Source organism: Anopheles funestus, chromosome 2RL (genome assembly GCF_943734845.2).
Source record: "Anopheles funestus chromosome 2RL, idAnoFuneDA-416_04, whole genome shotgun sequence".
NCBI lineage: Eukaryota > Metazoa > Arthropoda > Insecta > Diptera > Culicidae > Anopheles > Anopheles funestus.
This window is the reverse complement of record NC_064598.1, coordinates 6,587,701-6,601,219: the sequence shown is the minus strand read 5'-3', so window position 1 is coordinate 6,601,219 and position 13,519 is coordinate 6,587,701. Positions and strand designations below refer to the sequence as shown.

General features: G+C 45.2%; 1 protein-coding gene across 4 annotated transcripts in view; it reads left to right on the top strand.

Annotated features, from left to right (window-relative positions):
* Positions 1-13,254, top strand: part of LOC125766388 (mucin-19-like) — a 77,129-nt gene extending 63,875 nt beyond the window's left edge. For 3 of the 4 annotated variants that reach the window (XM_049432278.1, XM_049432279.1, XM_049432277.1), the window contains 9 exons: positions 4,199-5,190; positions 5,376-5,648; positions 6,449-7,298; positions 7,376-7,903; positions 7,969-8,146; positions 8,230-8,409; positions 8,479-9,020; positions 9,105-9,422; positions 9,486-13,254. In XM_049432278.1, the coding sequence (XP_049288235.1) occupies positions 4,200-5,190; positions 5,376-5,648; positions 6,449-7,298; positions 7,376-7,903; positions 7,969-8,146; positions 8,230-8,409; positions 8,479-9,020; positions 9,105-9,422; positions 9,486-10,011 (4,386 nt within the window). In that variant the 5' untranslated portion in view covers position 4,199 and the 3' untranslated portion in view covers positions 10,012-13,254. The remainder of the gene's footprint in view (positions 1-4,198; positions 5,191-5,375; positions 5,649-6,448; positions 7,299-7,375; positions 7,904-7,968; positions 8,147-8,229; positions 8,410-8,478; positions 9,021-9,104; positions 9,423-9,485) is intronic. The other variant, XM_049432280.1, reaches the window with a different exon arrangement.
* The last annotated feature ends 265 nt before the right edge of the window (positions 13,255-13,519 follow it).

The following is a 13,519-nucleotide window of genomic DNA, read 5'->3' as shown; positions in this document are numbered from 1 at the left end:
ACTGCGGTAAAAGTTCGTTTTGCTTCGTGCTTCGTGTGTATGTGGTGTTGCTGCTTTACGTTGTTTGACATTGCAAGGACTCGACTCAACACGCGGTTGTCATCACTACCGTTGGCCTGAAAGCAAGGAAAGCGTGATAGGAGCACTAGAATGAGGTTATACGATTGGTTGGATGTGTGTTAGTGTGGGATAAAAATACACTATTTGTTTGCCGGACGCGTTCGAAGGGTGGTGTGGGCGCTAGTGTAGTGTAGCAGCGTGTACCGCCATGCCAAGAGTGTACTCGGTTTCCATCGCAGTAACCAAGTAGCTTGAAATTTTGTTTACGTTGGCAACCAAACAACAAATCAATCCCCACTCACCGTTCGTCCTTTTTGGCTTATCGTGCACACACACTTTCCGTTATCCAAAAGAAAAAGAAATCGTAAGGAAAATGGGTGTGACGTGACCTTTTTCCCGGTGGGAAAGGTAAGGGATGCCATAAGGGAAGAATTTCACTGTGGAAGCATTTCTAGCAACAAAAAAAAAAAAATGTTCTACTGTGCACTGCAATTTAAAAAGAATGTTTTACTTGCAGTAGTATATTTTTTTTTCATTAAACCAACAGTTTGCATGAGGGTGATGGCATTTAATGGCACAATATGCATAACTGCAAAGTAATATCAACCATTTAAAACCTCTCCCTGTTCGATCAAACTGGTAGAATATCCAACCGAAATAAAAACCCAGAAAGGTGAATGAGCGAAACATGCGTTTTAGTTAAATTTCTGGATCACGACACTTGCTTTCGTTTAGCACGTCGAGTTGATGGCAACCAGCACACAGCCGGTTACGATCGTACGATATGTACGTGCATGTTCTGTTTTGATGGTATGTAAAAGAAGGTTCGATCCACCACCGAAACCAAACGGCCTTTCTCTTTGTCGCGTTGGTTTGGGACTTTTTTTCGTCTTTTGGCTTTTTTTTTGGCAGGATGGGGTTTTCTTCAACCGAGAACCGGGTTGGGTGTTGGTCACTGAACTAAATATGTGATAATCTCAACAACAGCGTTTAGCTTGATTGCTTTCTTTTCGGTTCGTTTCGCTTGGTTTTTTTGAATGTTGTTTTGGCATTTCAACATCTGCATAACAAAAAAAACCAGTCCCTGGCTTATTAGCGAATACGGTAATAAAATGTCCTTTTGATAAAGATCAGAAATCATTTCCAATCGTGTGAATTGTGTTGTAAAGAGTAAAAATATGTTTTCCAATTGTTCAAAGCGCGTTCGTCCTTAGTTCCTGTGCACAACATCTCAACAGTGGCGCTGCACGTCAACATGACGTGTGTAAACACTTGCATACCTTGCAGGCGCATTGCTTCAATCGTGCGCTTTAGCACCTTTTAGTGCTAAGATTCCTGCTATATAGGTACGTGGATTGTATTTGGTAGTGAAATTGCTATTAGTGGTGCACGATGATGATGATGATGGTGTTGCACAAGGTACTACCACCAGAAGTGCTGCGTTAGCAACACCAAGAACCACACCACCATTACCGAAACGGCGCCATTCCCAAGGCCCCGTCACCAGTTCTTCTCCAGTGGTGACCTGTTTCTCGGTGTGCTTCTGCCGCTAGGCATGGCCGCTATACATGGTAACTAACCTTCCACTGCTTTTGATCCAAGCTCCTGGGAAGGAAATGGGGAAGAGTCACTCCACGATCCGTCAATTTGTTTGTGCCTAGCTGTCGAAGGGTGGTTTCTTTGGTAACTGAATAATCACTACCCAACTTTACTTCCCGTAAGCTAGTTTTTTTCTTTCTTCTGTTTGTTTGTGTGCTGTTGTCCTTCAAATGGAAAAGAACAAAAAAAAGGAAATCCTTCTCACTTGACACTTACCAAACGGTTAGCAAACCCCAGTGTGACATAATACAATTTGTCAATTACAACACCATTTGCTCTAATGTGTGTCCTTTTGCACGGTTCTGGGGGGAAATAGTTTAAAGTTTGCAAAAGAACGCACCATTGCCTAAGCTTTAGACATATCGTAAATGCTTTTTTTATGTTTGGTGTGTGGAATGTTTTATTTAACCTCCCGGATGGATAAGCAGTTCTCCGGACAAACACATCACACAATCGTTGAGTGCCGCATATTGGAGAGTTATAAGTTGTCCGGCAACTTTTTCCTTTCGGTCAGGGAGTTCGTCGGACCCGGCTATTTGCTCGAACAAAATTGATCCAATTTCGTGTGTGTGTGTGAGGTTTTTTTTTTGTTGGTTTTTTGTCTGGAGGGCGGTGGCGTGTAAAAAATTTCACATCCAAATTATCCGCCCGAACGGGTCCGGCCGACAACGTGGCGTCGTCTCATTCGAGTTCGCATCGTGGTCGTGAAAAACAATTATGGAAAGGATAAAAAAGTTTGTGAACGGTTGAACACAATTTCGTTTGCTTTGAAATGTTATTAGCGTGCGCGTTATAGTACTATAAATTGTAAATTTTATTAAAACACATTTTCAAACGAAGAAGATCACAAAACTTTACAAACTCCCCGTCTACTCCACGGAAGAGTATTCCTGCTGTAATTGTGTTTGATCCGTAGCTCGAGATATGATAATTTTGTATTGATTTCTGTTTCATTCTTGCCATTTCTAAACGACTGAACCTATTTTCCTTTTGCAGATAGACAGAGCGAGAGAAAGAGAGAGAGAGAGAGAAAAGGAAAATTTCGTGAGGAAACCCGCGAAGTTCAGTAGTGCAATGAGTGTACTCCGTAAGGATGCTTATTTTTAGCTCCACTTTAATCTTACCATAAGAAGGTACGGAGGCCTTTGAATTGGACCATGCATTAGAGACGGCAAGGAGTGTTTTTTTCCTTCGAAGAGAACCAGAAAGAGAGAGAGAATAGAAGAAGAAAAAGTTAATGTTAATTTTCCCTTATTTTCCCATCGGGATGGTACGCGGAAATGGGCATATCATGTAGTTGTTAGTCCTTTCGCTTCGTCAAATTTTGATGAACCCTTACTCCCATGACGCCCATTATCTTGTCATTCCCTTCTACAATGGTGACTATTCGTCCACACGGCTCCTTCAGGAACTGCCCTTTCGGTTGATAGAAAAATAGAAAAGCATTGTCCGATCATTCGATACAACGAAAATGGAAGAAAAACGCAAACAATTGGGTCAACACGAAGCTAAAGGACGCATTCCCATGGCTGTGCTTCGTATTCAGGAACAGGACTTTGAAGGACACAGCCCTATGGTAACGGTTCGATTTGGGTTTATTTTTCAATTCGTGTCCTTTTGGCAGGACCTATTTATTCACCAGCAACGGTGAGTGATTGATGTTTTGTACGGTGGCGGTGCATTCACCACCTCGACTGACGTGTGTAAATTTGGGAAGTTTGGACAACGATCGCTATAAAAAGTGGTAACTAATAAAGTACGGGAGACTACACACACATTATGCTCACGGTATAATTCTTCTTAAAGCTCCATGTCAATCCCCCCATTCCTAAATGATGGAGTTGCCCTGGGATACGTTTTGTTACAGCCACCATCTTGCACGCGACCACCATCAACAACCCATCTTTGAAGCTTTGGTTGTTACGGTACTTTGGGAAGCTTTTCGGGGATTTCGGGGAGCATTTGGATAAGGACATCATGTGAGGTACCACGTACAATGAATTATCCTTGTCTGGTATGCCATTCCGTCTCAGTCATGCTCTAGGATAGAGCATCTCTACCATAGCGCTTAATGTGAACCTTATGGGTCACTGTTCACTGCTAGCGTCACGGTTTATTAAATCGATGGCGTCGGATTTACCCGCCCTAGAAATCCGTAGCGATGATCCGTGAGCTGCAAAACCCAAAGCCACTAGCGAAATGGGAAGCGCACCTGTGTGTTTGGGGTCCCGCATCCGTTTCCATGGGTCGGAAGGTAGTTTAATAAAAGAAGAAACCAATGCGCGAACCCGAATCGCAAACCGAGAAAGATGTTTGCTGTGCTACGGATCGGGCTGCGGTGTTGAAGGTTCCATTCCAAAAATGGGTCCCTTAGCAGGAACGTTTCATTTGTTGTGCGCTGGTCGTACGTTCGGTTTGAGAGTCGGTCTCTGTAAGTTATCCACACCACACACCAGGAGGGGGGTGAACGTTGAAAATACTTACTGCCCATACAGTCCTATTACAATCTTGTTTTGTTTTCATCTTTCTTTTCTCACAGAATGTCCCCGGAAAGGACAGTCGACGAAGATAGCAGTGACGGTGCCAGTGATCATCTAATTGCGGACGAATCGATCGAGGAAGAGTTGCTGGAGGAAGAAACAGTGATCGGCATTAGTAATAGTGGTGGTAGTACAGGTGTTGAAACCATCGTCGGAGATCACGTGACCATTGAGACATCATCACCGGTTCCTAGTCCCGGAGCAGAAACGACAATATCGTCCCATCTGGGGAGTATTTCCAGTACGGCCGTTCCCCCGACTGAGGGACCCACCGGTGTACTGACAAATTCTGTAACCGATTCCATCAGCAAAGTAAGTGGCGGCTCCACCATGGTACTCTCAACGATTCCGCTGGACCAGCTGCCAATGATGCATCAACAAATACTACACCTGCAGCCGCAGCAACAACACACCGTAAACCATACGATCAACAACAACAATACGAGCTTCAAAAATCATAATAGTAGCAGCAGTGTGACTGGAGCAAAAAACATTCTTATCAGCAGCAGCAGCACGGGCACTAGCAGCACTACAAACAGTGGTACTAGCAGCAACAGCAGTAGCAGCAGCGCCGTTACGCATCAAATTGTGCATCAACACCATCCCCATACGTACACCATCAGTCTTGGCAATCATAGTGCGGCTGGTAACGGCAACCACTACCAAACGGTTGCCACGGCAACGACCAACAGTAGCGTTGTTGCACCAATCACGACCGGAAGCAGCAACAACAACAACAATAGCAGCAATATGGCACCCGGTGGTACGGGTGCGCTCGCACTAGTAACCGGAGGTTCCGCAACCGTCGTCAATACCGTGCCATCCCCGTCATCACCCGCCGTATCATCGTTGGGTGCTGGCAGCACTGGTACGGTCCCTGTAAGCGGTGCTGGTATGCTGGTGGTGACGGATCGCAATGGAACGGCCACTACCACTACCACGGGCAAGCTCGTACTACTACATCAGGGCCGCGCAGGCGAAGATTATATAAGTAAGTTAGAGTTGCGTTTTCTTTCCTTCCCTGTGCGGATGTACCTGGGTTGCATGATTGTTCTATTACTACAAAACATGTGGCTTCCGTTGAGAAGGCACGGAATAAAAGAAAATCGATTCATATTTAATATTGAGTACTGCAAACACAGATTTTACAAATGTTTCCCTTCCTATGTTTCACAGCAACGGCAGGCGAAACGATCAATGGAGGTAACATAGTACTGCTGGCAACGGAACAGATGGATATGGCGGAACACGACATCATCAACAATAACGTTATCATCAGTACCACCACCGGTACCGGTGGTACGGCACGAACGGTCACGCTTCCCGCTCATCAGTCGCATCTACTGCACGGTGGAACACAAGCCGCTAGCACCAATGGACCACCGACGACGAACGGTGACGAGGAGCTGACATCGTTGTCTTGGTTGCAGGATAAGAATTTACTCAAAGGTAATACGCTCGCCAGGAAAACGCCACGCATGCCTACGTACGATTCGTGTCGGCACAGGAACAGAGGGATAGAAAAGATGCGGCGGAGGTGTTTAGCGCGTACACAAGTATGCAGGAATTTAGATCAGGCCAATGATCGGTCGTGTACGTTCGATTCTGCGTTCGGTTGTTTGTGTCGAGGTGGTTTTTTGGCAACAATTGTCGCATACTCACCGCTAGCTCTAACCTCAATGGCATTGTCCGTTGTCCTATGAGGTGGGCGCTGTTGCGCTTGAGAGGACGCGCGTTTCGCTATCAATACCAGTCGATATATCGGTATGGTATGACATTTATTTACAAGCACGGGCAATTGGTGCCAGCGGTGAAAAACGTGAAACAATTGCCTTTTCCTTGTTCTTACGCTAGAGCAGTAAGATACGGTGCACAGGAATCCTATCGATCACAAAAATTGCAACTGCCACAGGTTAATGACGTTTCGCCACGTATCAAAAATGCATGCAAAAGCCACTTAGTGTGTGATCGAGTGGCTTAAATGTTCGTTTTTTTTAGCAATCCTCCACAAAGCGCATAGAGTTGCGTCAGTAAAGACGGCAACAGTGAATTGCAGTGCGTATTAGTGCACTGTAAAGTGCGAAGAAGGATCTATTAGTTAGTGAAAGTAAACCGTGGCCGTGTCCGATGATCGGAATGGCTATGTTTGAACATTTTTGTTTAATCATTATTACTACTAATATATGTAAAGTGAATTTAAATGTGTCCGGATAATAATATATCTTTTCATTCTGTATCTTTCTGCTTAGGTATCCACCTGCCTAAAGTGCCAGTTTCATCCCCGGATAGTCCCAGACAGGTAGGCACTGTAGTGACCGGAGGAGTGGGAGTAGGTGGTCGTATCTCACCGACCAGTGACTTTGTGGAAGATTCATCCAGCATTTCCGAGGATAACAACTCGTCGGCTAACTCATCGTCGGAACATAGCAGTACCGGTGGTGCATACTCCACCACCGATCTGGCCATAACGTCCGACCGAAGGACACCGTCGCAACATCTGTACCAGCAGCATGGTTCCAGCTCGAAAGCAATCACAACCCTGAATGGAGATACGATCATTGGTATACCGGTTATAGCGGTTAATCAGCATCATCATCCACATCACGCACTCACCGGAAGCAATGGTACGATCCAGCAGCAGGTCGTCCTGGAAAGTGGTAAAACGATGAAAGTGTCCGTAATGACGAGCCCAGGGCCGGCCACAACAGCAACACCGTTCATTGTAACGGGTAGTAACAGTACGGCCATACCAGTTTCTTCAGCGTATGGGATTGTTTCGTCGCCCGTCAGCTCGATAGTAGCTCCCGTGGCAGCTTCGACACCGGTGAGCTCGAATTCAAATTCCAACAGTAGCAATGGTAGCAGCGGTAATACAACCACAAGTACTCCGCACCAACACTTCCACAAAAAGTATCTACGAGAGGAGCTCGTGAAACAGCAACAGCAGCAGCAGCAGCAACAGCAGCAACAACAGCAACATCAGCCATTGCAGCATCAACCAAACGCTAAAACAAGTATCGGTGGTACGATGACACTGATGTCCGCCGGCGCAACAACCAACAACATCTTCGTTACACCAATGAAACAACAAACAAATAGGTGTGTATTACAATGCAAACTTTATTTAAAAATTCTTTGCTTAACTAATCGCACTCTTTGTATTCTTCCCTGTACAGTGCTGTGAAGTATGAGGATGGCACCGACAACGTCGAGGATCGCCATTATCCTCCACCAGCAGCACCGGTCAAGAATGGTAGTAGCAGCAGTTATGGTGGAAGTAGCACCATGAGTTCACCAAATGTAAGCGGCGAAGAGTACAGCAACCACGTCGGCAACACTGTGACCGTGTACGGTGGACTCAACATGATCAAACAATCACCTGTGCCGTCGCCGACGATGCTGTCACCAACGCACAACGGTAGCTCAAGCAATGGGTTGATCATTCAGCATCATTCGAATCATTACCAGCCGCAGCAGCAACCAATTGCAACACCTCCTCCACAGCAGCAGCAGCAGCACCAACCGTTGCCACCGCCACCATCCGGCGGCTCGTCGTCTGCGTCGCTCTCGATGCCGGCATCGCCGCAAGGTTCCGGTAGCTCCGTCAGTCCGTCGAAGTTAGCACCGCCGAAAGCGAAGCATCCGACCAACGTGCCATACGATCCGCTGGTACACGTGAACAGTAAGCCTCCGTTCAGCTTCAGGTGAGTCCAGAACTGACCACGCAGAATAAAATCATTCAATATAACTAACGTTCTTTCTCTGACAGTTCGCTCATCTTTATGGCCATTGAAAACTCCCAGCAGAAGGCGTTACCGGTGAAAGAGATTTACGCTTGGATCGTGCATCAGTTCCCGTACTTCAAAACCGCCCCGACCGGGTGGAAGAACAGCGTGCGTCACAATCTATCGCTGAACAAATGTTTCCAGAAGGTGGAAAAGGCTGCGGTAGGTTTATATTTAGCAAATACGCGTAATTTCGAACGATGTTTTCTTTACGCTTTCTCTTTTATGTTGTCTCCGTTGTACAGAATCTCGGCAAAGGCTCACTGTGGATGGTGGAGCCTCAGTTTAGGCCAAACCTCGTGCAAGCACTTTCACGCTCACCGTTTCACGCCGGTTCCGGTATGGATAAGGCTACGTACAAGAGCATGCAGCAGCAACGTTCCACCAATGCCAGCCCGACTGGCAATGGGTCACACTATTCCAAGGTACGTTCAAGACAGTGGTCCGGTTCGTTGTCGGTACGAGAAGCTAAGCGGGGCTATTTTCCTTTTCAGCAGGATAATTTTCCACAGCTCACAAGTCGTCTAGCGCCGACCGATGCATCAAATGGTCTGCTGCATCATGACGAACTGGACGACATCAGTCGTTCCTCCACGCCGATCGATTACGATGGTGGCAATGGTGATATGGCACCTGGTGTTGGTCCACACCATAGCAACCAGTACCAGCCCCAGCACCATCACATACAGCACGAGCAGCACCAATTGCCTTCCGCCCATCACGGTCACCAGCAGTTGATTGCAGTGGCCGGTGGTGGTGGTGGTTACCATCACACGCGACACGGTTCACCCGAACCGTTGGCCAATGGATCGGTAAACGCGACGTATTTATCGAGCGTTGACGGTACCACGATCGTGTCCGGTCCGAGCGGTGTTGTGTACATGAATGGAGGCGCCGTAGGTGCGGCCCTAGCGAAGGATATCGTTACCGGGCGTGAATGGAGTGCCGATACAATAGAGGATGTGAATGCTGCTACGGCAATGCTCGCCCTCAAGCATGGACCTAAGATTTTCACCGAGAGCTCGTTCCGCAACGGGTAAGGGTGTGACCGTCAAGATGAACAATACATATAAAACAGTTTGAATAATGATCCATTGGGTCGTATGTCTTTTGTCTTTAGGCAACCGCCTGTTATTACGACCTCACCGAGCGAAGACCATACGTACTCTGCCGGCGGAGTCGGTGTACAGGAGCTGACGAGCAATGGCTTGACTGCGAACGGATCGACCACCGTGATAGGAAATGGATACAGCTGCTGTTCGTCGTCCGACGAGCGATACGAGCCACAGCACAATCGGCACCCTCAGCATCATCACACTGCGGCCAGTCATCCTCATCCTCATCATCAGCCCCAGCAGCAACATCATTCGATTCGGCACAGTGATACGGTCAGCAATGGCACATCATCCGATGCAACGTACGAAAGCAGTGAGGAAAGGTAGGTGCAAATACTGTCGCTGTCATGGCTTGAAGTAGTAAAGCTCAATTCGTTTTCTTGTAGCCATCCACCGCACGTTGCATCCGCCGAAGATGTGGAGGAACGTCGCCGACAGGAAGGTGTATATGCACTGCTTAACCTCGCCCAGATGACCTATTCACCTTCGCCTTCCTCGTCTATGTCATCCTCGACGTCCACTCTATCGTCACCCGCTTCCTCTACGGGTTCGCTGAAACGTGCTGCTCCGAATGATACGCCATATGCACCAGTCCATGCGAACTATCGCCAACATGCCGCATCACCCGATCGAGCACGAACAGCCTCGCCGCAGATAGCGCACCATCATCACCTGCACCATCTTCAAGCGAATGGACATTTGCATCCCGAATCGGGTGTCAACGCGGGCAGCAATATTCTGCAAACGATCCCCATTGTTTCCTATTACTCTGGTGGTGGCGGCGGTGGTGGTGGTAGCAGTAGCAGCAGTAGTGGCGATCTTACCCGTCAGTATGCATCGCCACCCCCGGCAAAGAAAACAAAACCACGCTCATCGCTCAAGAAGCTGAAGAAAAAGTCACTCGGCCGGTAATATTACATCGCTAGGGCAAAGGGTGAACTTCCCATCGGTGCAGTACCGTCCTTAGGTTGATCTGGTGGCGTGTGAACGCGACAGCACACTAACATTGTAACTACACAGACACACGACTGGTCCTACGACATCGTTTGCGTAACGCTGCACTCTACTCCGCTGTACACTGTGTGATGCGATGTAGCCCACACCTATCGTTACTATTGATGCCTCTAAGCACTGTTAAATTCACTTTAATATTTTAAACGACTCACCGAGGGCGAGGACATGCGTAAACGCGAAGGCCTTCTGACGTCCGTTTCCACGTTTAGATGTACTTGTCGAATCTAACACTATTGCCTTATCGATGTGTGCGTCCGGAGATGCACTGTGGAGCGCTGCCGTTCCAAATGCAATTAACGCGCGGATAACGTACGCAGTAGGAATGTATAAAAAAAAGTGTGATATGCTTGAACGGATACACCGTACAGTACTGTACCTCCCGAGAGGAGGTAACTGTGTGTGTACCGTTTCCAGTTCGTACGGTTTCGCCAGCTTCGCGGAAAATGAATTACCAAGAAGGGACGCTATACTATCGTCCCCGAATTGTGTATAGCAGCCAAAACTAGCATCACTAACTGTTTCCCTGTTATAGCTATTCCAATCCTAGCGTCTAGTTTTTGTTTAATGAAATGTTTTTTTCCTGTTTTTCTGTTTCGATGCCTTAATCGCAGTTCGGCCGTCTAAAACAAGAAACTGGTAGAAGGTTAGGTTAGGTTTAGTGTGTTGTTTTTACCACGCAAACACTCATCATTGATGTTTGTTTCGAACGCTCAGGAGTGTTTGTTTGATCGTTAGAGAGAAAGAGATCGGGAGGCGGAGAAAGCAGCTTTGGCTGGTTAAATGATATCGACTCGACTAAGCCGGTTTCCCACTCCGGTAGCAAAATGTTTCTTGTTAAGATAATTCTGTTTTTTCCTTTCTTTTCAAAGCACAAGCATAGCTTGTCGAGCTTTAATCGATTTGAAGATTTGTTTCGTGCACACGATCATACATCGATCGTTCGAAGCGAAACTGAGCTGTTTCTTCATGTTCCAGAAACAATCAACCATTTGCTAATTGTTTACCGTTTAGCGTAGATTAGTACACGGGTTAGGATGTAGCTGGTTGAGTGTATTTTTGTTTTGCGCATGAAAATGCGGACAGCACAAGGAACGGATTGTTTCATTTTCGACGCTACGACGCGTTGTCCTTCTTCATCCCATCACATCCAAACCCTCTTTGATCGTATAGCAAAGTAACTGGAAGCCAATCATAATGTTTGTAAAGTAAGAAACTACACATGTAAGAGTAGCACGAGACAAAGAAAGCGGCAGAAAAGGAACATAAAGCTTAGTCAAAATGTCACCAAAATTGCATTTTTTGTTTTTATAATTGTTTAACAAGTTGCTTCGTTTTGATTTTAGTGCTTCGTATTTACATTTTTTTCTTTTTGTTTTTACTATCAATTAGCTGTAAGAATGTATGTTAAGTGGGGTAAACCTTACGAGACTAAATAATATTTTTTTGGTTTGTTTTACGCGTATACACGCGTATGTATGTGTACAGACAAAATGAATGATTTACGATAAAACAAAATCCTCCGAATACGGTTCGAACACTGATCGGGATGTATGAAAGTACGGTATATTATGTTGTTTTTTCCTAAGGAATGAAGCAAGCAAACATCTCTAAGTAAATCACAATGTAGTAGCATGTGTGAAGAGACAAGCACATTCAACAAGAAAGCAAAGAAAAAAGTGAAACACTGAACTTATCTACTCGCGCCTTCTAATATAGTTATGCACTTATCGTAATACTGTCCTACTATTGTTTAAGATTTATCGTTCGATTGATAGAGCACGCGGGCAGTGATGGTTTGTGTAAGTAGTATAAACCACATCGCTACGTTCGCGATACGGCAGGTGCTTAGCCAGTAAATTAGGGCGAAGGGGTACGGTTATGTGCTCCCAGGGCCTGTTGGTAAAACAACGTTTACGAAATTACGTTTTGTTACTATGTTCTAACAAACATTTCACCTATCCTACGCAAACGCAAAGCACTGATTGTGACGGAAAGTGGATAAAAAGAAGAAAAAAATACCAAACGTGATGCTAAAGCCATTTTCCCACCAACGGGGGAAGCCTCAATCAAAAAATTGTTTACAATTAACATTTAAGTCTATTTCATACGCACTTACCCGGTGCATCCGGATGCCATTGGAATGGGCCTCGCACACGGTCCGGTTGGGTTTCGTTGTTGCAGCATAGTTTGTAGAGTAGGCCAACACTCCGCGAATCCGCGTCAGTTTGTTGCTGTTTTTGGTTACGAAAACGGATTTCAGTACAGTTGAGTTGTTACTTACATATATGGGATCGATATTGTTTTCTTCCCTCCCTCCCTCCCTCCCTCTTTGTGGTGGACTTTGGTGGATGGAAATGCGAACCTTGTGTTGCCTGTTTGCTACGCGTTCTTAGTGCTTTATAACAATTTCCTGTTTAAGTTTGATAGTTGTTCTTTCTAGTTCGTAATGTCACGTATTTTCTATGCCAATCAGCGAATAGCAAGTAAAACAGAAAGGTGTTAAAAAGAGCATGAAAGTCATATGATGAATAAGCATAAGCAATCAAATTAAACTCGTTATCGTTTTGATCCGGGCACGGTTGGCCGATCGGTCCGCTGCGGTGTAAATGGCGCATACAAAAAGCATCTTACCAGTAAGCAAATACTATTCTACATTAGTAATGAACGCTAGAGAAGCAACAAAACAGAAAACTAAGCATCATCATCATAATAACCTCTTGTAGCGCAGTGGAACTTAAGCAGTTTTGCGTAACATTATTCAACTTTTATGAAACACCCTTTATTATCTAGCCCGGTTGATCATCACTCGGTTGATTGCCTATTTTCTAGTGATTACTTAGCTACAATTAGTATAGAATACAAAACAGCAGAAAAAGAAAAATAAACCTACAAACACTACAAAAAACACCTTGCGAAAACGAAAGGGCGGAAGTGGATAGCAAACGTAGCAAAGAAAAAAAGGGCAGAGCGAAAGCCGTTTGTTTGTGGATAGTTTTAGTTTGATTTGGTTCGCCCTTTTTTTGCTTGTGAGGCTATTGCGTAGTGTACTGTTATTAAGTTTAGAATACACACAAGTTAAACTGTAATGCGTTAAGTGCGCTGAATGATATTTAATAGCAAAGATTGATTTCATAATAAGAATATTTTTCGTTGTTTTATTTCTTATTGTTTTGTTTCCTTCTTTTACTTTTCTATTTCGGTTTGGGTTTCCTTTTTCTATTGTTTACTTTTTAAACTTTTTGTGTGTTTTATGTAAATGTTTTTTTTTATTTCTGTTTATTTTATGTTTTTCTTTTCTTTCTTTTTGTTTTCCACAGTAGCATTTTGCTGATGTTTGCAACAATTTTGCGAGAACGGGACGCTTCCTTGGGGTATGTTAACACATTAAGTTAATTTATTTGATTTC